The sequence below is a fragment of the Lithobates pipiens genome, unplaced genomic scaffold (genome assembly GCF_037356315.1).
Source record: "Lithobates pipiens isolate NorthernLeopardFrog02 unplaced genomic scaffold, aLitPip1_a1.2 Scaffold_19, whole genome shotgun sequence".
NCBI classification, from domain to species: domain Eukaryota; kingdom Metazoa; phylum Chordata; class Amphibia; order Anura; family Ranidae; genus Lithobates; species Lithobates pipiens.
In genome coordinates this window covers 240,520,331-240,546,517 of record NW_027507764.1, presented here as the reverse complement: position 1 = coordinate 240,546,517, position 26,187 = coordinate 240,520,331, and the positions used below count along the sequence as shown (strand labels likewise).

General features: G+C 43.9%; 1 protein-coding gene across 2 annotated transcripts in view; it reads left to right on the top strand.

Moving 5' to 3' along the window:
- TNS3 (tensin 3) overlaps positions 1 to 26,187 on the top strand; it is a 457,447-nt gene that overhangs the window by 108,844 nt on the left and 322,416 nt on the right. For both annotated transcript variants that reach the window (XM_077491841.1, XM_077491842.1), the window contains exon 5: positions 7,766 to 7,830. In XM_077491841.1, the coding sequence (XP_077347967.1) occupies positions 7,766 to 7,830 (65 nt within the window). The remainder of the gene's footprint in view (positions 1 to 7,765; positions 7,831 to 26,187) is intronic.

Sequence of the window (26,187 nt, the reverse complement as noted above, 5' to 3'; positions counted from 1 at the left end):
TTTTATGCATTTAGGAATGCATCCAGCTTTTCGTTTCTTTTTTTTTTTTTTTTTTTAAACGAGCTGCCCAGAAACAGTTCCTGAGGGAATCTATTTAACATTCTAGTTCAACCAATAAAAAGGGGGAAAAAATATCATACAATCCCATATACACAATCCTTCACCCACAGTTGTAACAGATGAAAGCAAAAAACCCCAGCAAAACATGATACAATTTGCTACTGCAGGGGAAAAAAAATCCTTCCTGATCCCCGACAGGCAAATTGGAATTTCCCTGGATCAACGTTACCTATAAATGTTAGCACCCAGTTATATTATGTAGGGCTGCAACTAACGATTATATTCATAATCAATTTAGTTGGCCAATTATTTCGATTAATCGGATAATAACTTTTTTTTTTTTTTAAAGTGTGGTGTATAATTTAGTTTAGGGGTGCACTGAATGTGTTTTTTTTTTTGTGCTGAAACTGGCTGATACCGAAGATGGCTTTTTTTTATGTATTAAACAAAAAAAAAATATTTGCTATGTAGAATTTTATTATGTTTGTTATATTATTCATATAAACTTAATCATTAATTTTATGAATAAAAAGAATAGTACAATACAGTAATCTAAATAATAAGTGCTTAAAAAAAAACAACCCACACAAATTGGACAGTGGACAAAGAAGATAATCAAAATAAAAAATTATAATAAATAAAAGTAACTACAGCATATCCCTCAGTGCAGACTGCAGTACATTGCACCATAACAAAATAAAATAAAAACAAAACAGGCATAAACTAATAAATTCATAATACTAAGTCTAAGAAGACTTTTTAATTTCATTAATTTTCAACTTAAATCAGAACTTGTAATTCAGTTCTCTCTCCCTAAGGTGTCAGTGGCTGCATGTGCGATTGTAGCTGCGGGTTGCATTCCAGCCCCTGGGTATGGGCGGAGACTTCCCGCAATACAGACTAGTCTACAGTCTGGTCTACAGCAGCGGTGCTCGGCCAGTCACAGCAAGCTATGTAGACTAGTCTGTTTCTGGAGGTCTCTGCCCATACCCGGAACACAGTGCAGTATAGTGTGTGTATAGTAACATTCAATTTTGCACACGCAGCGGGCTGACAGCTTAGAGGGAGACATTGAGTTTCAGTTTGGCCCAACAACAACAAACTATGTATGACTATAAAGAACAACTAAACATAACAGAAATATGGCAGAAGGCAGTTTTACCGTTTCACAGTTTCTGTAAATATAAGTTTAACATATGCTAATGCTACAATTAAAAAAAAAAAAAAATTATTTTCAACTTGAGAATTAGTAATTTTTTCCCCCCCTAAGTTCTCTCCCTAAGGTGCCAGTGGCTGCATGTGTGGAAAAAAAGTGTATATATGTAGCTGCGAGTTACATACATAGTCATACAATAGACCGCACTGTGTTCCGGCCCCCAGCTATGGGCCAAGACTTCCCAGAACACAGACTAGTCTACAGCAGCGGTGCTCAGCCGATCACAGCAAGCAATGTAGACTAGTCTGTGTTTCTGGAAGTCTCTGCTCATACCTGGAACACTGTGCGGTATAGTGCATAGTACTGGAGTATGTAGACAGCCACAGATACAGAGCATACAGTTTTGCACATGCAGCGGGCTGACAGCTTATGGAGAGACCTAGTTTGGCCCAACAGCAACAAACTATGTATGTGTACAGTAGTTTAAAAACTGGAGCTCTCTCTTAAATTGAAGAAGTGCAAAAAACTGTAGAACTACTACAATGAACAACCAACAAATGGCACAACTAGACAATTGGCACATACTAGGTAGTCAGTCATACTATGTTGTATGTTCCAATTGTCACGTAGCACAGTCCAATACCAATTAATTTACGATGTTCAACATGGTAAATGGTCTATGCTATGGATTTATAAATCTATTTCAGTAAAAGTGGCAGATTTAAGAACGAAAGTTGTTCAGCTTTCTCTCAGGCGAGACGGTTTCTCGTCTCATCAATAATATGAGATGCTAGACTGAATAGTCTCTCACTCTCTGTACTGGTGCTTGAAGCAGTTAAATATCTGCGTCCAGTCTATGAAAGCAAAGGAAAACGTTGTTTGTTGATGCGTCAGTACTCAAGGGGATTGTCTATTCTGGCGATAGGGTGTTCAGCTAAATAAATATCCAGCTGTTGGGTAGCTGCACTTGTTGTGGCACTGCTATAGACTGGGGTGCATTCATGTAAAATCTCTTCAAACATATCAGATATGGAGGGAGTGTGTTCCTCTTTACTTGTATACAACCGTTTCTTCTCACTTTTCTCTGTGCTACACCTCTAAACTTCTTGACCAGATGCTTCCACCACCTCCATTTGTGCCTGTATCATTTCCCGTGCACGCTGATTTTTCTCCACATTAAAATAATGCTCTTTAAATTGAGGATCTAGAACTGTTGCAATGCAGTACAGAGGTTTGGACTCTGTATCTCTTTTCCTAGCAGACGCTTCAGTGCAGCAATCAAGGGAATAATTTCAGCAATGGAAGCATTAGCTGTGCTTATTTCTTTTGTTAACTGTTCAAATGGAGATGGAAGAGACAAACTATTTTCAACTAACATCCACTGATGTGCACTCGGTGTTGCCGGAAGCGCGTAATCTGCAATGTATGCAGCTAAAACACGCTTTTGTTCAAAAAGACTTTGCAGCATATAGAAGGTGCTGTTCCAACGAGTGGCTACATCTTGTTTCGGTGGCATTCCAAACTGTATCTGTAAAGCTTATAATCTGGAATAAGCAAGCGGAGAATGCTTAAAGTGACCCACAATTTTTCTTCCTTTTGATACGATATCAGATATGGTGCGCTGACTCGGCAATCCTTCATTCACAACCAATTGTAGTGTGTGCGCCATACACTGTATGCTTTTAAAGTGGTGTTGCCACCAAAAAAAAAAAATAGCTTAAAATTCATTAAAAAAAGAAATAAAAATAATTGGAAACATTTTTTTTTACTCACCTCTAAATGCCTGTTGCTAGGGGGTCCCTCATAGTCTGCCTTCTTCAATGCCCGGGCTGGTGACATCACTTCCCCTTGCACCGCACATTTATCAGGGACCTGTCACGTGTCCCAGATGACTGTGCGGTGCATCACGGTGCCCTGCGCCGCTCGCGCATGTGCAGTGAGTGCCCAGCTGTGAAGCCACAGCCGGATGCCCACAGTAAGAATGGCAGCGCCGCGAGCGGGGCGGGGAACGAGGGGAGGGGGGCTTCGTTCCCCCGCATCACTGCACCCTGGGACAGGTAGGTGTCCGATTTTATTATAAGTCGGCTGCTGCAGTAATTGTAGCTGCTGACTTTTAAATTGCTGTCTTGTCAGGGTAGTATAACTTGTACTACGCTGACAAAGGGACAAATTCAATGACAATAAGCGGGTGAATTTTATTAAATTTATAGTATACTACAGAATACTACAGCATTTTCATAGCACTGATCAATGTAATAATGTCACTGGCCAACAAAAAGTGTCATTTGGGGTCAGATTTGTCTGCAGCAATGACGCAGTCCCGCTAAAAAAAATCAGATCGCTGCCATTACCAATAAAAACAATAAAAATAAAAGCACCTAAATCTATCACAAAGTTCGTAGACGTGATAGCTTTTGTGCAAACCAATCAATATATACGTCTATTGTGATATTAAAAAAAAAAAAAAAATGTAGTAGAATATATATCGGCCTAAACTGATGAATACATTTTTGTTTTTTTTATAGATTTTTTAATTTTTTGTTTTTGGATATGTATTTTATAGCAGAACGTTTAAAAAATGTTTTTTTTTCCAATAGTTTTATTTGGTTTATGGCGCAAAAAATAAAAAAACGCAGAGCTGATCAAATACCACCAAATGAAAGCTCTATTTGTGGGGAAAAAAAGGACTTAAATTTTGTTTGGGTACAGTGTCACAAGACTGCGCAATTGTCCATTAAAACAACGCAGTGCCGTATCGCAAAAAAATGGCCCGGTCATTAAGGGGGCAAATCGTTCTGGGGCTGAAGTGTTACATGCTTTTCTGCAGCTTCTCCATTGAAGTATATTGAACCAAAAAAAACACTGTTTTGCATTGAAATAAGTCCTTGACCCTTTCCAAATAAAAAAAGCATAGATGTGAACGTGTCCCATAGGAAACCATGTTAAATGAACTGCAGTGCGTTTCTGCAAAAAGCACCAAAAAAGGCAGAGGTGTGAACCAGATCTAAGACGTTTAGTAGCAGCATGCTTTTTTGTCATAATGGGGTTAAACTAAAATTAGCCCTTTATAGTACAAAAAGCAGCTAATCGCTAATATAAGGGGTTCATTTATACTGTGAAACAGTGAAAGTAATTATATATTACTTATATCATATATATGAGTACACCCAGAAGTAGGATATATGGACATTTTAACTAGGAGTCAGACATGAAGCTATATGAAGGGTGATATAAATCTTTTTTTATTTTAAAGTAGTACTAAAAGCTGAGACTTTTTATTTTTTTATGGATTTAATTATTTTAAATATAATGCACAATACTGGTAAAAGTTGACTTTAAATGTTATTGTAATGCCTTTTATATTACCTCCAGTCTATCAGCCGTCACCTTCTCTGGGTTCAGATGCTGATCTTCCCTGCACAGAGTCTTTAACCACTTAAGGACCGCTGCATGTAGATATACGTCGGCAGAATGGCATGTACGGGCACAAGCACGTACCCGCTGTCTGCGGCGGTCCGTTTCGCTTCAGGAGCGATCCGGGATGGCCGTTGGTTTCTGGCCATTCCCTCTTGATCGCTCCTGGCGAATGAGAAACTTCCCCTGCCTGTGTAGTGTAAACACAGGCAGGGAGGAAGTGATGTCACTCTCCTCGGGGGGGTCTTTTTGACCGGACTGCGAGGAGAACACATAGTAAGCGCACCAATCACTACACTGACACGTAGGTACACAATAGGCACACAAATCACCCCCCCCCCCAGTCACAGTGTCACTGATTGCAGTGATCATTTATTTACTGATCACTGCATTTAGTGTCAGTTGTGTAAAAACTGTCAGGGCAGTTAGTGTTAGGTCCAGGGTAGCTCCCAATAAAGGATAGCCAGTTAGTTATTTAGGTTCCCCGTCAGGTTTTTATATAGCGTCCGGGACCCCCATATACTACCTAATAAAGGTTTTAACCCCCTGATTGCCCCTAGTTAACCCTTTCACCCCCTTTTGCCACTGTCACTAAGCGATCGTTTTTCTGATCGCTGCATTAGTGTCACTGGTGCCGCTAGGTAGCTAGTTATTTTTTATGTTTACCGCCAGGTTTTTATAGTGTTAGGTACCCCCATATACTACCTAATAAAATTTTTAACCCCCTGATTGCCCCTAGAGTTGACCCTTTCACCAGCGATCACCGTATAAGTGTCACTGGTGACGCTGGTTAGCCAGTTAGTTATTTAGGTTCCCCGTCAGGTTTTTATATACCGTCAGAGGCCCCCATATACTACCTAATAAAGATTTTAACCCCCTGATTGCCCCTAGTTAACCCTTTCACCAGTGATCACGTATAAGTGTTACGAGTGGCTCTGGTTAGTTTGCTTTTTATAGCATCAGGGCACCCACCATTTATTACCCAATAAAGGTTTAACCCCCTGATCACCCGGCGGGTGATATTAATTAGGTTTTAGGGTCAGGGTCTGCATCGCCCCAGGCAGCGCTGGGTTAGTGCCAGTACTGCTAACACCCAAGCGCAAAGCATGCACCTCCCGTAGTGGTATAGTATCTGAACAGATCTATACTAGCGTCCCCAGCAGTTTAGGGTTCCAGAAAAACGCATTGTTAGCGGGATCAGCCCAGATACCTGCTAGCACCTGCGGTTTGCCCATCCGCCCAGCCCACCCAAGTGCAGTATCGATCGATCACTGTCACTTACAAAACACTAAACGCATAACTGCAGCGATCGCAGAGTCAGGCCTGATCCCTGCGATCGCTAACAGTTTTTTTTTTGGTAGCGTTTTATATTTAAATCCTGAAGGCGGTGCTTGGTTTTCGGGGTTCTGCACGCGGCTAGGCTCCCAAAAAGTCCCCCACATGTGGTATCCCTGTACTCAGGAGAAGCAGCAGAATGTATTCTGGGGTGTAATTTGACTTATGCCCATAGCATGTGTGAGCAATATATCATTTAGTGACCACTTTGTGCAAAAAAAAAAAAAAAAAAAAGTTTGTAATATTCCTGCAACTTGTGGCAAAATATAAAATATTTCATGGACTCAATATGCCTCTCAGTAAATAGCTTGGGGTGTCTACTTTGCAAAATGGGGTCATTTGGGGGGGCTTTGTGCTATTTTGGCATTTTATGGCCTTCTAAACTGTGATGGGTAGTGAGGAGTGAAATCAAAAATGTGCACCCTTAGAAATCCCGAAGGCAGTAATTGGTTTTCGGGGTGCCGTACGCGGCTAGACTCCCAAAAAGTCCCACATATGTGGTATCCTCGTACTCAGGAGAAGCAGCAGAATATATTTTGGGGTGCAATTCCACATATAACTATGGCATGTGTGAGCAATATATCATTTAGTGACAACTTTTTGTAAACTTTTTTTTTTGTCATTATTCAATCACTTAAATATTCAATGGGCTCAACATGCAACTCAGCAATTTTCTTGGGGTGTCTACTTTCCAAAATGGGGTCATTTGGGGGTGGGGGGGTTTGTACTGCCCTGCCATTTTAGCACCTCAAGAAATGAGATAGGCAGTCATAAATTAAAAGCTGTGTAAATTCCAGAAAATGTACTCTAGTTTGTAGACGCTATAACTTTTGCGCAAACCAATAAATATACGCTTATTGACATTTTTTTTTTACTAAAGACATGTGGCTGAATACATTTTTGCCTAAATGTATGACTAAAATTGAGTTTATTCGATTTTTCTTATGACAAAAAGTAGAAAATATATTTTTTTCGAAATTTTCAGTCTTTTTCCTTTTTATATCGTAAAAAATAAAAATCGCAGAGGCAATCAAATACCATCAAAAGAAAGCTCTATTTGTGGGAAGAAATGGACGCAAATTTCGTTTGGGTAGAACATTGCATGACTGTGCAATTACCAGTTAAAGCAGTGCAGTGCGAAATTGTAAAAAGACCTCTGGTCCTTAGGCTGACAATTGGTCCGGGGCTTAAGTGGTTAAAGTCTTCTTTTTTTTTTTTTTTTTTCTTTAAACCACAAACATGTTATACTTGCTTGGTGTAATGGTTTTGCACAGAGCAGCTCTGATTCTCTTCTAGGGATCCCCACCGACGCTTCTGGCTCCTCCTACCTTTAGAGTTGACTTCCTTTTCTAGTCCCATCATAACTCATCACATTCAAAATGAACGGACTTTAGTCCTTGTGTGGGCAAGTCAGTTCATTTGGAAATCCGGTGGACATAGTTTGCCAGAAAGTCCGGTCATGTGTGGGCAAGTCCGTTCGTTCAGTAAGTCCGTCAGACCCTAGTTTGCTGGAAAGTCCGGTAGTATGTACACGGCATAAGCCTTTAAAATTAGCACTTTTGATTATTCATGTTTGTATCCCATAGACTTTAACGGTGTTCGTGTGTTCTGTCAAATTTTTTTTGCCTGGTATATTCTGATGTGAACTGAACCGGTGGGTGTTTGGCTCATTCCTACTTGCAACAGCTTCTGAGTTTTCAGTCTGTATTTGAGCTAGGAAGACCATTAGATTGCTTCTACCAACAAACTTCTGTTATTGCTACATCATTTTTATTTTTGTATCGTCTTTTTTATTTTTAGGGTGGAAAAGGAAGAATTGGAGTTGTTATATCATCGTATATGCACTTTACTGATGTTTCTCTAGGGTGAGTTAAGAAATATTTTTATATGACTGATGTGAAACTGCAAATAAAATTATTATGGAATTACCTGGCTTCCCTTTTTATATCTTCTCATAAAATCAGAACTAACCTCTCTCAATCAACATTAACTATTTTCAGTCTGTATGCTGCTAGCATTAGTAAATTATATTTACTGTGTGTTTTTAAACTTGTGTTTTTTTTTTCTCACTTTTTGGTTTCTGACCTCAGCCAAAAATGATCTCCTACATCCCAGGTGTCTCAATGGGCATTTTTTTTTCTTTCATCAGAAGGAGCAATGTATAGAGCATTCTCGTGCAATTCGTGTGAACCAGCCCTGTGTCCTGGAGCCCAGTGCTGGAACAAATTCTTGACTCCACTAACTTGCCTGGCATGGGCCACTAGCTTGGTCACCAGGGGCAATTGCAGTTGGAGTGATTTGGGGGGGGGGGATGGGGAGGGAAGGATATGTGCTAGTGGGCTGAAGGAGGGGTGGGCTTCATATCCAATTATCCAACCAACCCCCTTCTAAAACAAGTCCCCTTCCCTCTCAAGGTGCCCCCTAGCACATCACCCCCCCCCCCCCCCCAATCACTCCAAGTGATCTTTGTAAACCTGTTCCCCTCACCCCCTTCCCCATGTCCTTCTCCCAGCAAGTTGCATGTATGGTATATTATTTACAGACCTCAACAGTGTGGATCAGGCTGGGTGGTGTGCCTCTTCCTTCTGTCTGTGCACAGGAACACATCACAGCAGGAGATATGTGCACGCAGCATGCGGGACTTCAAGCAAATATAGTGCGCACTGGGGCCTTGGCCCAGAAAAGATGGTCGCTACGGGTGCACGTTGCAGCAAGTGGTGGGACTGACTGGTCAGTCCGCCCCTGGACTGAGATCATCCAGGAGATGTTGAAGTTAAGACGAGGTGATTTCTGTGGTCCTCCTTTGCCTTAGTAAAAAATACAACTAAAAACAAATGGAGAGCCCTAATCGGGATTTGGTGCTGCTGCAGTACAGAAAGAACTGGTTTCAGCTTCCAGCACCTTGTGATTGTTTAGAGATACATGTTTGTTTAACTTTAGCATACAGGTGACATTACTAGTACACACCTTTTGGGCTTAAGGTCATGAGCTACAACTAAGAGCGCTAAGAAAGTTTGGGCAAAGGGCATCTGCCATGGTTAATAAGGACCAATAGATAAACAAATGTTCCTTGACTGGGCTATAAACAGACAGATTGAGGAAATATTCTCAGATGTCTGTGGGCATATGTAAATCTTGTTATGTGTACATCTGGCTTTGAATTCCTACATAAATATTTTTTTAACTTAGTGTGCTACTCTTTGTATGGCTATTGTCCATTGTCACTAAGCCAAAAGGTGATGGAAACTTAAACTGTTATGGTTGTTACTGGAACAGCAAGTCTTCCAGTTAGCAACACTTGCTCCAGTGGCAGTTGTGTATAAGACACTATAAAACTGTTACACTAGTTTTACCTTGTAGAGATTTCTAGTCACATCTGGTTGAGTCACAGGAACAGGAAGTAAAGGGATGTCGCCTCACAAGCCTTCAGACAGAAAAAAAAAGTATTTTCTCTTATATTCACCGACCGACACAGCTCCTCTCTTAGGCATTGGGTTGTTATGCCCTATTACTAGGAGATACTAGGCATTAGTTGTAATACAACACTCAGAACTCTTAGTTCCGCCCAGGGGGCAGTCCCTTGGGCAACAACGCTCCAGCCTGCCATGCAGCCATCAGTTTTATTTTGCCTAGTGAAGGAGAAGGACCTAGGAACCCTGCGTGCCCATCGGTCCATGTTTTATTTTTTTTCTGCAAGAAGCATGACTTTTTTCGCAAGATGATTTATCCTGTGATCTGCTATCAACAGCCGGCTGTGTAACAGGCTGGATACTTTTATCCTTGTAGTCTCCCCAGCCCGGCCATCGAGCGTGTGCAGGCTGCAGTTACGCGCTAGGCAGGCCACAATGAAACCTCAGCTCCAGAGGTGGTCGGTGAGCTTTTATGCTCCGGGGCATACATATGACCAGGCTACTGATGTCTGCTTCACAGTATGCCGGGCCAGCAGACACCCTGTACTGATCAGTGAGTGGGTCTGTGATGGAATGTCTTCAGGACTGGTAAGTACAGCTCTCCCTGCCTCGACGGGGCTGGGCATTCCCTGGGAGGTTGATTCGGGGGACCCTCACCTCCCTCTCTTTTCTCCCTGTCTTTCCTCTCCCCCTTCCCTGTGGGGGGTGCTGCATGTGGCTGCTGAGCGGTGTGTGCTATGCAGGGGCTCTCTGGGAGGTGGCTCTCACCTGGGGGGGGGGGGGGGGGGTTGTGCTGGCTAGCTGTGTCCTGGGTCCTGTTTTGCATGCCCTGGAAAGGTGTCTGTGAGGCCATGCTGATGTCCTGGTCAGCGGTGTGCTCACCACCGTTGATTTCTACCTGTTCTTTATGGAGCTGTTTTCAGTTGCCATTTTAGGTGTTGGCAAGTCAACATGGTCTCCTGGGCTTCAACGGCCATTTTCCTGGTGATTTCCTATTCAGAACACCGGCGGCCATTTTCTTGTTGCCTGAACATGTTTTTTGAGTGTTCTCTAGTGGCAGCATGTGCTCTTGTGCCCTCACAGCCATTTTCCCTGTGTTTTATGCCCTCATGCTGGGCGGCCATTTTCTTGAAGCCTGGGCACACTTCAGAGTGTTTTTTTTGCCATTTACAGCTGCACCTGGGAGCCAACAGGGACTACAGGCACTACCCGCTGAATAGCGCGGAACTCCTCAGGGTGTCGAGTCCGGCGGGAAAGAGCCCCTCAGCCAGCGGCAGTAAGGAGGGTGGGACTGTCTCTGTCCTAATTCCCCTTCGGGTGGCAGACAGGGTAGGGTCAGCATGGCTTCAGAAACTGGTGTTTCTTCCCCCGAAATCCAGGCAATTGCAACCAGATCGCCTGTGGACTGCGCAGTGCCTATGGACACCCTGTCGGCGGTCCTCAATTTGTTCTTTGCGAAGATGGAGGTGGCATGTGGGAAAAAAGGGTGCAAAAAAGTGCCCCCTGCGCCCCCCCCCCCCGTCCTCTGGGGAGAGCTCTGATGCAGACTCGGGTCCTGCTCAGGCTGGTGACCCCAGCTCTGTCTTGTCAGATGATGCTGACCAGGACCGTTCGGACAGTGTGGCTGAGTCCCCGTCCCGGTCTGTGCACGACAAAGCGCTTGTTGGAGCACTTATCACAGCCGTGTGTGATACCCTGAAGATTCAGGAGCCAGCAGATCCCTCTACTGATGTAGTGGTCCCCTTTGGGTCCCGCAAGCCAGCACGTTTACCTAAGGTGTTCCCATATCTGACTTATTTTGACAAGGAATGGGGTTGCCCACAACTGACCTTTTCGGTCCCCAAATCCACGGCAGTGCGTTACCCTTTTGAGGAAAGCCTTCTCAAGAAGTGGTTGGCTCCTCCGGTCGTGGACCCCCCAGTATTCAGGTTAAATAAAGAAACCACAATACCGGTAGAGGGGACTCCAGTATTTAAGGATCCCACTGACAGGAAGGCCGAGGCAGTGGCGCGTTCCTTGCTTACGGTTGTGGGGTCTACCGTGCAATCAGTACTGGCGTCCGCACTTGTGTCGCAGACACTGAGTGGGCAAAACTGTTGCACCACGAATTGGGAGAGCAACAGTCTGTGTGTGTGTGGAACTAGCAGACCAACTAGTTCAAGGCCTTAAGTACGTTAGTGATGCAGCCCTGGATACTCTTCCGCTGTTATCCAGGGCTTCAGTGTCAGCAGTGGTGCTGAGGTGCCTGATTTGGTTAAAATGCTGGTCTGCTGACCAGGCATCCAAAAAAGCCCTGACGGATCTTCCCTTCCTTGGCAACCGGCTCTTTGGAGCCTCTTTGGATGACATTATTAAGAATGCCACAGGTGGTAAGAGTACCCTACTCTCACAGGCCAGGAAGGCTAAGGAGCCAGGCCGTAGGCAACGGCCCTAATTTTCCGCTCACAAATGGCTTTTTTGTCCGTCCGGAGCTTTGGCTAAATGTCCCCATCCCAACAGGACGACCAGGGAAGGACAGAAATGTCCCTGGAACTGCAAGCCTGCTACCGCATGAATGTTTGCCTCCACCCATGTCTCGGGTGGGGGGTCGCCTTCGGGAGTTTGCAGCCCGGTGGTCCTCTTGACTATCCGACCACTGGGTCTGCGATCTGATTTCCTCCGGTTACAAGAGTTTCTCTCTTGGCTGCCAAACAGATTCTTCCCCTCCAGCATACCCATATCCCCAGCTCACCGGGAGGCCCTCTTGGGGCAGCAAGGGACCTGCTGAGTCGCGAGGTGGTTGTACCGGTTCCGGAATCGGAACGTTACCTGGGATCCTACTCAAATCTGTTTGGACGTACCCCTTCCTTCTTGAGAACTACAATCTTGGACCTAAAAGCCCTCAATCACTTTGTGAAAGTGCAGAGGTTTAGAATGGAATCCGTTCGCTCAGTAGTCACTGCATGCCATCAAGGGGACTCCCTGGCGTCTTTAGACATCTAGGATGCGTACATGCACATACCCATATGCCTTCGGCATCAAAAGTTTCTGTGATTTGCAGTCGGAGAAGCCCACTACCAGTTTGTGGCTCTCCCTTTTGGTCTGGCATCAGCCCCCTGAGTCTTTACCAAGGTATTGGCTCCAGTTTTGGTGTTGCTGCGGCAAGGTGGGATTGCGATCATGGGGTACCTAGACTCTCTCCTCCTGAGGGCACCTTCTGCCTCAGAATTAGAGGAGGATGTGGCGATCTCCATGCAGACCCTGCAAGAATTTGGGTGGCTGTTGAACCTCAAAAAGTCGGTGTTTGTACCGACCCAGCGTCTGGAGCACTTGGGCTTGCTGCTGGACTCCAGGGAAGCGAGAGTGTTTCTCCCTTCAGACAAACTGCGGACTCTCAGATCTGCAGTAAAACTGCTGATGAACCGCAAGTGGTCGTTGCTGCGCTTCTGCATGTGAGTACTGGGGCTCATGGTAGCCTCCTTCGAGGCAGTACCATATGCCCAGTTCCACACCAAAGTCCTGCAGAAGGAGATTTTGACAAAATGGGACAAATCTCAGTTGTCCCTGGATCGACAAATCCAGGTGAGCCAGTGAGTCAGAGATTCACTGATCTGGTGGCTGAGGTCCCCGGTGATTCAGTCCGGGAAGTTGTTCCTACCTCTGAAGTGGACAGTGATCACTACGGAGTGATGGGGGTTCAGTCGTCTCAGGGCGAGGAATCCAAGTTGCCGATAGATCTGCTGGAGCTAGGAGCCATCAGGCTGTACCTCTCCACATGGTCGATGAGACTTAAGAGGTGTTCCGATCAGGATCCAGTCAGACAACACCACGACTGTGGCATACGTCAATCACCAAGGAGGAACAGGAAGCTCAGCTGCCGCACGGGTGGTTGCTCACATACATCGGTGGGCAGAGCGGCACATAGCGGCCCTGTCGGCCATTTACATCCCGGGAATGGAGAACTGGCAGGCAGACTATCTAAGTAGCCAGATGCTGGACCCAGGAGAATTGGAAGGTGCCGAGATTCGTGTCCAGGACGAGATCCGTGGACAGACGCGTCAGATGTGCTGGTGGCTCAGTGGGATCAGTACCAGCTGATCTATGCCTTTCCTCCACTAAAACTGTTACCACGTCTGCTTCGCAGAGTGGAAGTCGAGGGGATCCCAGTAATACTGATTGCCCCAGCTTGGCCTCAACGTCCTTGGTATGCAGACCTAGTGTTCCTGGTGGCGGACGCCCCATGGCAACTGCCGTTGCGAGAGGACGTCCTGTCTCAAGGTCTGATTCTCCATCCTGCTTTACCATTGCTGGCTTTAATGGCATGGCTATTGAGAGCCAGGTTTTGAGGAACCAGAGTCTATTGGACTCGGTGATCTCAACTATGTCGTGGGCGTGGAAATCTTCTTCTAGGAAGATATATCATCGTATCTGGAAGGCCTACATCTCCATGTGTGAGCAGAAAGGATGGCATCTGCATTCCTTTTCCATATCCAGGAGCCTGCTGTTTCTTCAGCAAGGAGTAGACCAGAAATTGGCGTTAAAGTTGTTGTAAACCCTTACAAACCACTTTGCCCTACAGGTAAGCCTAGATTAAGGCTTACCTGTAGGTCCAAGTAATATCTCCTAAACCTACACGTTTTAGGAAATATTTGCCAAAAGGCAAATATGACAGGCATGCGGCGTCATCGCGGCTCAGTCTAATGACATCGCCGGAGCAGCGAGACCCTCCAAGAAGATGGAGGCTCCGTACACAAGGGGACAGCGGTGACTTCACTGGCTCCTGTGTCAGGTAAATGACACATAATGGACTACTATGTGATGCATAGTAGTCCATTAAGCTTTACCTTTGCAGGGAATCAAAGAGGACATAAACCCATCAGGGTTTACTTCCTCATTAAGTGGCAAATTTCAGCCTTGGTTGTCGTTTTTTTCAGCAACCCCTGGCGTCTCGCTCATTATTGAGTACCATTGTTCAGGGGGTGTGACATGTAGTCCCTCCGGTGCGTCCCCCATTATAACCCCCCAAAATTACCCCATTTTGGAAAGTAGACAGTCCAAGGAAATTGCAGAGAGGCATGTTGAGCCCATTGAATATTTTTTTGTCCCAAGTGGTTGTAAAAAAAAAATACATTTTTTTGTCCTTATTCAAAAAGTTGTCACTAAATGATATATTGCTCACCCATGCCATGGGCATATGTGGAATTACACCCCAAAATACATTTTGCTGCTTCTCCTGTGTACGGGGATACCACATGTGTGGGACTTTTTGGGAGCCTAGCTGTGTACGTTGCCCCAAACCCAAGCACCACCTTCAGGATTTCTAAGGGCGTTCATTTTTTATTTCACTCCTCACTACCTATTGCAGTTTTGAAGGCCATAAAATGCCAAGATGGCACAAACCCCCCCCCCCCCCAAATGACCCCATTTTGGAAAGTAGACACCCCAAGCTATTTGCTGAGAGGCATGTCGAGTCCATGGAATAGTTTATACTTTGCCACAAGTTGCAGGAATATTACAAACTTTTTTTTTTTTGCACAAAGTTGTCACTGAATGATTTATTGCTCAAACATGCCATGTACATATGTGGAAATACACCCCAAAATACATTCTGCTGCTTCTCCCGAGTACAAGGATACCACATGTGTTGGGACTTTTTGGGAGTCCAGCCGTGTACTGGTCCCCCGAAAACCAAGCACCGCCTTTAGGATTTCTAAGGCACTACCTATCACAGTTTTGAAGGCCATAAAATGCTAAGATAGCACAAAACCCTCTGGGCATTCCATGGCTTCAGAAACTGTGATAGGTGGTGAGTGTACACCCTTAGAAAGCCCAAAGGTGGTGCTTTGTTTTCAGGGTCCCGTACATGGCTAGGCTCCCAAAAAGTCTCATACATGTGGTATTCCCCGTACGCGGGAGAAGCAACAGAATGCATTTTGGAGTGTACGTTCACATATGCCTATGGCACGTTTGAGCAATATATCAGTGACAACTTTGTGCAAAAAAAAATGTGTTTTTCCCACAACTTGTGTCAAAATATAAAATAGTCCATGGACTCGACATGCCTCTCAGCAATAAGCTTGGGGTGCTTACTTTCCAAAATGGGGACATGGGGGGGTTGGAACCGTCCTGGCATATAATTTTTTTTTTTTTTTTTACTTTTCAAAATGTTCCTTTTATTTAGACATCTAATCCAAACATGATACAACATTTGTCCAGAATGGACCAAGTCAAAACATACAGTACAGGTGACTTTTGTATAGAGGGTAATTGGTATAATAAAGATACAACAGTGAAACCCCACTATTGTAGGAGATTCTTCCTGTTCTCAAAGGTCAGGAGGGCCTGGACCGATGCAACATCCCTGTATTTGATTTTTTAACCAGATATCAACTGCCACCTATGCTGTCCATGGCTGCCATACTTTATTGAACTTCTTGGGGCAGTTTATGTTTAGGTACGTTAGCTTGTAAAGAGGAAGCATGCACAACATTTATAAGCTTGTGTCACACATCACCCACTCTTCTAACCACTTGAAGACAAAGGTCTTTCTGACACTTTTTTATATATATAATTATATATATAATTTTTTATTTTTTTTTTTAAAGCAAAGGCCCTACAGATAAAAATGGTGGGTGTTTCATTTTTTTTTTTTCACACAGTATTTTCGCAGCGATTTTTCAAACACATTTTTTTTTGGGAAAAAACACACTTTTTAAAATTTTAATGCACTAAAACACACTATATTGCCCACATGTTTAATGAAATAAAAAAAGATGATCTTAGGCCAAGTAGATGGATATCAAACCCGACATGCTTTAAAATTGCGCACAAACGTGCAGCAGCGACAAACTACATACATTTTTAAAAGCCCATACAGGATACCACTTTAGATTTACAGAGGAGGTCTACTGCTAAAATGACTGCCCTCTATCTGACCTTCGTGGTGATATCTCACATGCATGGTGCAATTGCTGTTTACATTTGACGCCAGACAGACACTTGCGTTGCTTTTGCGGGGGGGGGGGGGGGGCAGGGGTGCTATTTTTCTTTTTTTAATTTTATTTTTTGTGGATTTTTTCATTTATTTTTAAACTGTTCCTTTCATGTTTTTTTTATCATGTTTATTGTTATCTCAGGGAATGTAAATATCCCCTATGATAGCAATAGGTAGTGACAGATACTCTTTTTTTGAAAAAATTGGGGTCTATTAGACCCTATATCTCTTCCCTACCCTCAAAGCATCTGACCACACCAAGATCGGTGTTATAAAATGCTTTCGCAATATCCTAATGGCGCTGTTTATATCCGGCGACATCGAAGTCATGAAATGCTCGTAACTTCTGGTTTCTTAGGCCATAGAGATGATTGGAGCCGTTCTGGTCTCTGATCAGCTCTATGGTCAGCTGGAGGAACCACCAAATGCATTCTCAGGTTCCCTGTTGGGACAGGAGAGCCAGAGAAAACCATGGAAGACAGTGGGGGGTGAGACCACATTCCCTCCCACTGCTTGTAAAAGCAGTCTAGAGGCTAATTAGCCACTAGGATTGCTTTTACATAATAGCCGAATGCTGTCTGAAAAGAATAATACCAAGATGATACCTAAACCCACAGGCATCATTCTGGTATAACCACTCAAAGTCCAGCAACATACCAGTACGTTGCTGGTCCTTGTTGGGCATATATTGTAAATTTTTTTTTTTTTTCAAGCAGCCTGTGATCTGAACGAAAAAAGGATTGATTGGTGGGTATGCCCACCATTAGAATATCTCTCTTCATCCACCCACTTCTAATGATGGGCATACATTATTATTATTATTATACAGGTTTTATATAGCGCCAACAGTTTGCGCAACGCTTTACAACATGAGGGCAGACATTAGTTACATTACAATTTGGTACAAGAGGAATCAGAGGGCCCTGCTCGTTAGACAATCGATGCATGCACCATTTTGTTTTTAACTGTGGTGGTGAAATTGTCTCCTACAGAGCTGGAGTCACGGCTTTATGTATCATGGGAGCAAACGCAGTTGCTGTCAAGATAAATAAATCCGTGCTGCAGCTGAATGGCGTACCCGCTAAGCAAATGATGGTTAACACTGAAAGAAAGTAACATTACAGTAAAACAATAAGACATATCATACCTGCAAAGCAAATACCAAAAAAAAGTAAAAAATAAAACATTTTTTAGTGCAACCTTTGCCTAAAATGTATATAATGCAAACCATGGGGGCACCTGCCCCAAAAGTTAGGAGCAAATCGCTCCTCCACCCCTGCTGCCCCCATGCTTCGGCATATATGCTCTCTTTTTTTATTTTTAACTGTGGTGAAATCGCCTCCTATAGCGCTGGAGTCACGGCTTTATGTATTGTGGGAGCAAACGCTATTGCCGTCAAGATAAATAAATCTGTGCTGCAGCTGAATGGCGTACCTGAAAACAAAAAAAATGGTTAACAATAAAACATTGCAAAATAGAATACAGTAGAAAAGAGAAGAACAATAGCGAGAACAATAAAACGACAATTATTTTTGTTTTTTTATTTTTTTATTTTAACTTTTTAATTTACACTTTTATTTGTAACTGTAACGGTTCGGTTCCAGGTTCGGGTCTCTCAAAATGCAATGGCATCTTGGGAGACCCTGTGGAAGTGTGTCCTAGTCTGTGCAAAGCTGTACCCTATGCTAAAACTGCACTAGTGTATGGTAGCTTTCCAAACGTTCACCAATGCAAAGACCAGGACAGGAGGGACAAAAATAGCGGGTGTCGCGCCTATATCCGCGCTTTCTACAGACACAACATTTTCTTTGGGGGAGCTTTTGGGTAGGGGTACTAGTGAGGACATACGGAAAATGCCTCTCATGCAGCCGGCTTACTGAATTTGATTGGGAAGGTGAGGTGGAGCACCGTCTGGAAACAGAAGGGCTCTGACAAGCTCTTCCTGGAACTAAGGCAGGATCCAGTCCGTCCTGAAGCTCTGCATAGCACATGAGCGTTCAGCAAAGCCAATTGAAATAAGTATACAGACACTTTTGTACCAACGTCTTGCCTTATGGGCAATTGGGTACGGCACTAACAACTGGTCGTTGAAGTCCACCCCTCCCATATTTTGGTTATATTTGTGGGGTTTCTCCACAACACCAGTTGCCGTAGGAATTTGGACCGTCATGTCTGCGTGAAGGGAGGACAGAAGGAAAACATTATTATCCCTCCACTTCACAGTGAGCAAATTATTACACTTGAAGTACGCTCTCTCCCCCAGCCTAAGACCGGAATCGACAAGCCTCTGGGGTAAGCCCCGACGATTAGGTCACACTGTGCCATGTGCGCCAATCTGATGATCAAACAAGTGACTAAAAAGTGTCACGCTCATGTAATATTTATCCACGTACAAATGGTGCTCCTTTCCAAATAAGGGTGACACCAAGTCCCACACAATCTTGCCAGCGCTCCCTATGTAATCTGGGGAGTTCTCCGGTTCTGCGTGACTAGATCTTCCCTCGTAAACCTTAAAACTATATCTATAGCCTGTGGCATACATATAGTTTTCATACATCTTGACCCCATATCTGGCACGCTTGCTGGGAAGATGTGGTTTGAAAGACAAGCGGCCAGAAAATTTAATCGGGGGCTCATCAATGCAGACAACTTGATCGGGAGTAAACAAGGCTGCAAAACGTTTGTTAAAGTGGTTTACGAGGGGCTGAATTTTGTAAAGCCGATTGTATTCAGGGTCTCCATGAGAACGACAGAGTTCATTGTCGCTGAAGTACATGAACCGCAAAACCTGCTTGTATCGTGCCCTGGCCATGGAGGCAGAGAACAGGGGCATATGGCAAATTGGGTCAGCGGACCAATATGACTGCAACATATTCATTTTAACTGTCCCATGTCGAGGGATAGGCCCAGAAAGGTCTTAAATTTGGAAACCATAATTGGTTTCCAATCTCTGGTAAGGGACAACTAGGGATTAGTGGCAATTAATTGACCAGCGTATAAATTGATTTGCTCAATCTATAGAGATCTTCTGTGAAAAACAAATAAAAATCAAGTGGCATAAAATCAACTGTTTCCACCTGAATTCTGGGTTGGCCAGTGAATGGGGGAAGTACGAGTGCTGCAGAAGTGGTGGGCTCCCAATTAGAATTGGCCAGTTCTGCAGGAAGAACACTATGGGCACGACGGGCCTGTGTTTGTCTTGGTGACAGCGGGACACTACTTGTGCTTTCCAGCTTGAACTGCACTTATGGGATTTGCCACGTCACCACGTAATACTGCAGTACTGGATGTACGACCAGGGTGTACTAGGCCACTGGTGCTTGGCAGTTCACCATAAGGATGAGCGGCACAAGTATTTCTCTGCTCCATACGAGAGCCCTGCGCTTCTTGCACCTCAACAGCAGAAGATGATCGTGGTCTGGTACGACTGACCTTGGCAGAGACCACAACTCAGTCGTCATAGCTATCTGTCATGGAGCCGCTGTTGTCTACAGGATCGTATTCTGAGTTTGAATCTGACAGATGAGTAACTTCCTCTTCACTATCTGTCATGCTCAGAAATGTGTTGGCCTCTTCACTAGTGTACCTTCGATTTGCCATTTTGGGCTCCAAATTTACTGGTACACTAGTGAGACTCGCAGGAAAAAAAAAGCTCCTAGGCAACTTTATCAAACGCTACCAAAAAAACTGTTAGCGATCACAGGGATCAGGTCTGACTCTGCAAATGCTACAGTTATCTGTTTAGTGTTTTGTAGGCGACGGTGATCTAACGATACTGCACTTGGGTGGGCTGGGCGGAGGGGCCGAACTCAGGTGCTAGCAGGTATCTGGGCTGATCCCGCTAACACTGCGTTTTTGGGAACCCTAAATTGCTGGGGATGCTAGTATTGATCTAATCGGAATTAGATATTGATCCGTTCAGATACTATACCACTAGCGGGAGGTGTATGCTGTGCGCGTGGGTGTTAGCGCTGCTGGCACTATTCTGACGCTGCCTGGAGTGACACAGACCCCGACTGACCTTCATACCCAATTGATATCACCAGCCAGGCGATCAGGGGGGTAAACCTTTATTGGGTAATAAACGCCAGGTGCCCTGACACTATAAAAAAACCAACTAACCAGCGTCACCCATAACACTTATACAGTGATCACTGTTGACTGGGTGAAAGGGTTAACTAGGGGGCAATCAGGAGGTTAAAACCTTTATTGGGTAATATGTGGGGGTACCTGACACGATAAAAAGCTAACTGTAAACCTAAATAACTGTCTACCTATCATCACCCGTGACACATATACAGTGATCACTGTGGGGGTGCAGGGGTTAACTGGGGGGGGGGTGATTTGTGTGCCCATGTGTACTGGTGTTAGTGTGCTGTTGGTGCAACTCACTTTTCTCATTCTCTCTCCATGGCTCCCGAACAGAAAAGGAAGCGCGAGGAGAGATGGCATCACTTCCTCTGACCTGTGTTTAGAGTTCACAGGCAGAGGAAGCTTCCCATTTATCAGGAGCGATCGCGAGGGGGTGGGGTTAAAGACGGACCACTGTTCCTAATCTTTATGTACAGCATACTGACAGGATTGGTACCAGCTGATTGGCGAAAATCCCACATGGTAGCAATATTCAAAAAAGGGCAGAGATCTATTCCTGGCAACTATAGGGCTGTTAGTCTAACGTCGGTAGTTTGTAAACTATTTGAGGGGATGATAGGGGACCATAACCAAGAATTTGCTGATGAAAATATTCTCATTAGCAGTAATCAGCACAGGTTTACAAAAGATAAACTTGCCAAACCAACCTATTAACGTTCTACGAGGTAGTGAGCTGCCATCTGGAGAAAGACAGGCTGGTGGATGTGGTGTATCTGGATTTTGCAAAAGCATTTGATACAGTCCCCCGCAAACGCTTAATCTACAAGATGGGGTCTGTAGGCTTGGAGCAGGGGGTATATACCTGGATAGAAAACTGGCTACAGGGGCGTGTCCAAAGGGTGGTGATAAATAACGTATACTCAGAATGGTCTAGAGTGGTTAGTGGGGTACCCCAGGGCTCTGTCCTGGGACCAATTCTGGTTAATATATTTAGAAATGATATAGAGGATGGGATAAATAGTTTGATCTCATTTTTTGCTGATGACACAAAAATATGCAGAGCAATAACACAGCAGGTTATAGAATCTTTACAAGAGGACCTTAATAAGTTAATGGAGTGGCAAATTAAAGTGGGGTTCCAACCTAAAGTGGAACTTCCGCTCATCGGAGCCCGCCCCCCCTCCGGTGTCACAGTTGGCACCTTTCAGGGGGGAGGGGGGGTGCAGATACCTGTCTAAGACAGGTATTTTCACCCACTTCCGGGCGTAGACTCCCACGGGAGTCTATGCCGTTTCCTGTCCCACCACACTGTCTGCTGGGACACACACGGGTCCCAGAGACAGCGTGGACCATTCCTATTGCGCTGCACGACTCGCGCATGCGCAGTAGGGAACTGGGAAGTGAAGCCTCAATGCTTCACTTCCTGATTCCCCCACATAGAATAGCGGCGGCAGCAGCCGAGTGATCGATCGGTCTCGGCTGCTGACATTGCTGGACCCTGGGACAGGTGAGTGTCCATTTATTAAAAGTCAGCAGCTTTAGTATTTATAGCTGCTGGCTTTTAATATTTTTTTTGTAGGTGGAATCCCTCTTTAAGTTTCATACTGGTAAGTGTAAGGTGATGCACGGGGGGGGGATAATAATATAAACTTTATAAATATATACATATAAATATACATATAATGTTACTCTTTAGATGGAGAATCCCCTAGGGGCCTCCAGGATGGAGAAGGATCTAGGGGTCCTAGTAGAAGACAGACTGAGCAATAGCATGCAGTGTCAAACTGCGGCTACCAAAGCAAGCAGACTATTAGCATGCATTAAAAAGGGAATTTACTCCAGAGTTAAAACGATTCTTCTGCCACTTTATAAAACTCTGGTTCGGACGCATATGAAGTATTCTGTCCAGTTCTGGTCACCAATCCTCCGAATGGATGTGCTGGGCCTGGAGGGAGTCCAGAGAAGACCAACCAAATTAATATGGGGACTGGAGGACCTCAATTATGAAATTTATCCTCCCTGGAGGAGATATGATTGCAAATTACAAATATCGCAACAGTGATCCCAGCATATGTATGAAACTTTTCGGTCCCAGGGAGTGTAAGAGGACGAGTGGCAACACGATGAGACTGGAAGAGACGCGGTTTAACATTACGGTGCGTATGGGATTTTTCACTCTCGGGGCGTTAAGGATGTGGAACTCTCTTCCCCCAATCGATGGTGTTGGCAGGAAGTATGGATAGTTTTAAAAGGCTCTTGATTCATTCACACACACACACACACACACACACTGACCTGTATAGGCTGTTGTCTTTATTCAACCTTACCTACCATGTTACTAAGCTCTGTCAGATTGGATGGAGAGCGTCTTGTCACAGATGTCTCCTCTCATACTCAGTCCAATCCCCATACAGTTAGAACACTCTGAGGGAACACACATTTAACCCCATGATCGCCCCCTAGTGTTAACCCCTTCCCTACTAGTCTCATTTTCACAGTAATCAGTGCAATTTTTATAGCACTGATCGCTGTATAAATGTCAGTGGTCCCAAAAATGTGTCAAGTGTCTGATCTATCCATCATTATACTGCTAAAAATCACAGATCGCCACCATTACTAGTAAAAAAAAGAAAAAAAAATCCATAAAAAAATCTCATCTTTCCTATAGTTTGTAGACACTATAACTTTTTTGCAAACCAATCAATATATGCTTATAGTGATTTAAAAAAAAAAAAAATTACCGAAAATATGTAGAAGAATATAAAAACCACTGAGGTGATCAAATGACGCGCAGTTACCATTAAAAGCGACAGTGCCAAATTGTAAAAAAATTTCTGGTCAGGAAAGGGATAAAACCTTCCGGAGCTGAAGTGGTTAAGAGGATTTTCCAACATTTGGCAATCCAACAAAATATCCTCTGTTGATTAAAGTACTAATTTCAGTTAGTGGTCTGTAACATTCCTATTCATTTTGTTATTACTGTGCTCAGGTTATCAAACTGCTTGTTCCTGGCCGTTTTTAACCACTTGCTTACTGGGCACTTAAACACCCCTCATGCCCAGACTAATTTTCAGCTTTCAGTGCTCTCACAATTTGAATGACAATTACTCAGTCATGCAACACTGTAACCAAATGATTTTTTTGTCCTTTTCTTCATACCAATAGAGCTTTCTTTTGGTGGTATTTGATCACCTCTCGGTTTTTTATTTTCTGCGCTAGAAATGAAAAAATACCGAAAATTTTGAAAAAAAATGAATTTTTCTTAGTTTCTGTGATAAAATTTTGCAAATTAGCAATTTTTCTTCATAAATTTTGTCCACGATTTATACTACTACACATCTTTGGTAAAAATAACCCAAATTATTGCATATTATATGATGTGTGAAATTTATAGAGTCTACAAGCTATGGTGCAAATCATAAAGATTTGCAAATAAAATCACATCTGATGTACTAAGGCCTATCTCCATTCTTGAGACCCGAACAAGCCAGGAAAGTACAAATGCCCCCAAATGACCCCTTTTTGGAAAGTAGACATTCCAATGTATTTAGTAAGAGGCATGGTGAGTTATTTGAAGTTGTCTTTTTTTCCCACAATTCTTTGCAAAATTAAGATTTTTTTTTTTAAACAAAATTGTCATTGTAATAGCTTATTTCTCCCACACGGAATGTGCATACCACAAATAGCACCCCAAAATACATACTCCTACTCCTCCTGAGTATAACGATACCACATGTGTGAGACTTTTACACAGCCTGACCACATACAGAGGCCTAATTTTGAAGTAGCACCTTCAGGCATTTTAGGAGCATAAATTACACATTTCATTTCTCAACCACCTATTACAGTTTTGAAGGCCCTGGAACACCAGGGCAATGGAAACGTCCAGAAAATGACCCCATTTTGGAAAGCTAACACCCCAACGTATAATCTATAAGGCATAATGAGTCTTTTGAATGGTTCATTTTTTTCCAGAAGTTTTTGGAAAATGTGGAAAAAAATGAAAACGCATTTTTTTTTACACAAAGTTGTCCGCTTATAAGATATTTCCAATGCATAGCATTTACATAGCAAAAATAACACCCCAAAATACATTCTACTACTCCTCCTAAGTATGGCAATACCACATGTGTGAGACTTTTACACAGCCTGGCCACATACAGAGGCGCAACATGCAAGGAACACCGTTGGGCGTTCCAGGGACACATAGCCTGCACATACCAAGAATTACACCCCCAAATACATTATGCTGAGCAAAGGGTAAAGAAAAGATTACCTGTGGTTTTAGAAGCGCAGTTGTCCACAGGAGGATATCACTGGTCCAGGCAGCAGGCAGAGACTTGGTCAGCAACAGAGAACACAATTTTTCAGGCAGCAGGCAGGGATACTGTCCATATACAGTCCAGGGTCAGTGCAGAGATATTGTCAGCAGTGCCAAAAATATTGGTCCTGGTAGTAGGCAGGTCCATGTGGTGTGGTCAGTGCGGCATGACGGCAGTAAGTCCTACAGGCAGCAGACAGAAGTAGAGCCTCGTTCAGGACAGAATGGGGATAGAGGTAGAGGCTTCTCCCTCCCAAATCTCTTTGAAGCCTCCGAGTCTTCAGATCCTAATCTAGGAATAAGAAAACAAAGAAAATTGTTTTCTTCATCCAGAAAAACTATACTGGAGCCCCTCACATATGTGAGACCCCGTGTTGAATGCCACTAGTCCAGTTGCAGAATACAAGATCAGTCCAAGAAGCAGTAAAATATCGTGGTTAAACAGTCCAAGGTCAGTTCCAGATCAGACAGAGGTATGTACAGAATCGTTAGGCAGAAGCATGGTCGAATAACAGTCCAGGGTCAGTTCCAGATCAGGTAGCGGTATGTACAGAATCGGCAGGCATAAGAGTGGTCGAATAACAAGCCAGGGTCAGTTACAGAGCAGGCAGTGGCATAAGGGGTGTGAAGGTGTATGAAGGCAGGAACTGAGGATTATGTTTACCATACTTCACAAAAAATTTATTGAAGTATGGTAACGCAGAAAACGGTCACCTATGCAGAGGCCTGGTTGGGAAGGACATTGTGCACAATAATAAGATGTGTCTTTTCTGACTCCTGCTCTGGTACACACCTTACATCTTTTTTGACGTCTTTGGCCTGTTGGTTTGGGAGGGATTTTATCGGGAAAGTGGCGCTCGGAGAGTCGACTAACAACATCTGATCGGATATTTTCTGGTGGGCCGTTCGGGGAAAATAAGGGCAGTTAAAACTTCCTTCTGGTAGTCAAAGAAGCGTTTGGGGTTTTGGGTGGAGTTGCGGTAAATGACATAGGAATTGTAAATGGGCAATTGAAAAAAATAAATTGCTACTTTTTTGTACCAATGGTATGTCCGTCTTGTGGCAAGGTATGGTTCCATCATTTGGTCGTTGAAGTCGACTCCCCCCATGAACAAATTGTATTCAGAAATGCATTTTGGGTTTTTTACGGGGCCATTCCTTCTGGGGATTTCCACAAACGTATCATTGTGGATAGAAGACAACATATATACATCCCTTCTGTCCCTCCACTTCCAGAATCTCCTTGTTTCTCAGACTTGCGGTTTCTCCTTTTCGCAGCTTCTTATTCACAAGACTTTGAGGAAAGCCGTTCCGATTCCTTTTTACGGTGCCACGTGCTGGCGTCTTCTTCCGGTGGCGGTTGTGGAACAGGGGCAGAGATGTGTAGAAGTTGTCTACATACAGGTGGTAGCCTTTATCCAATAGG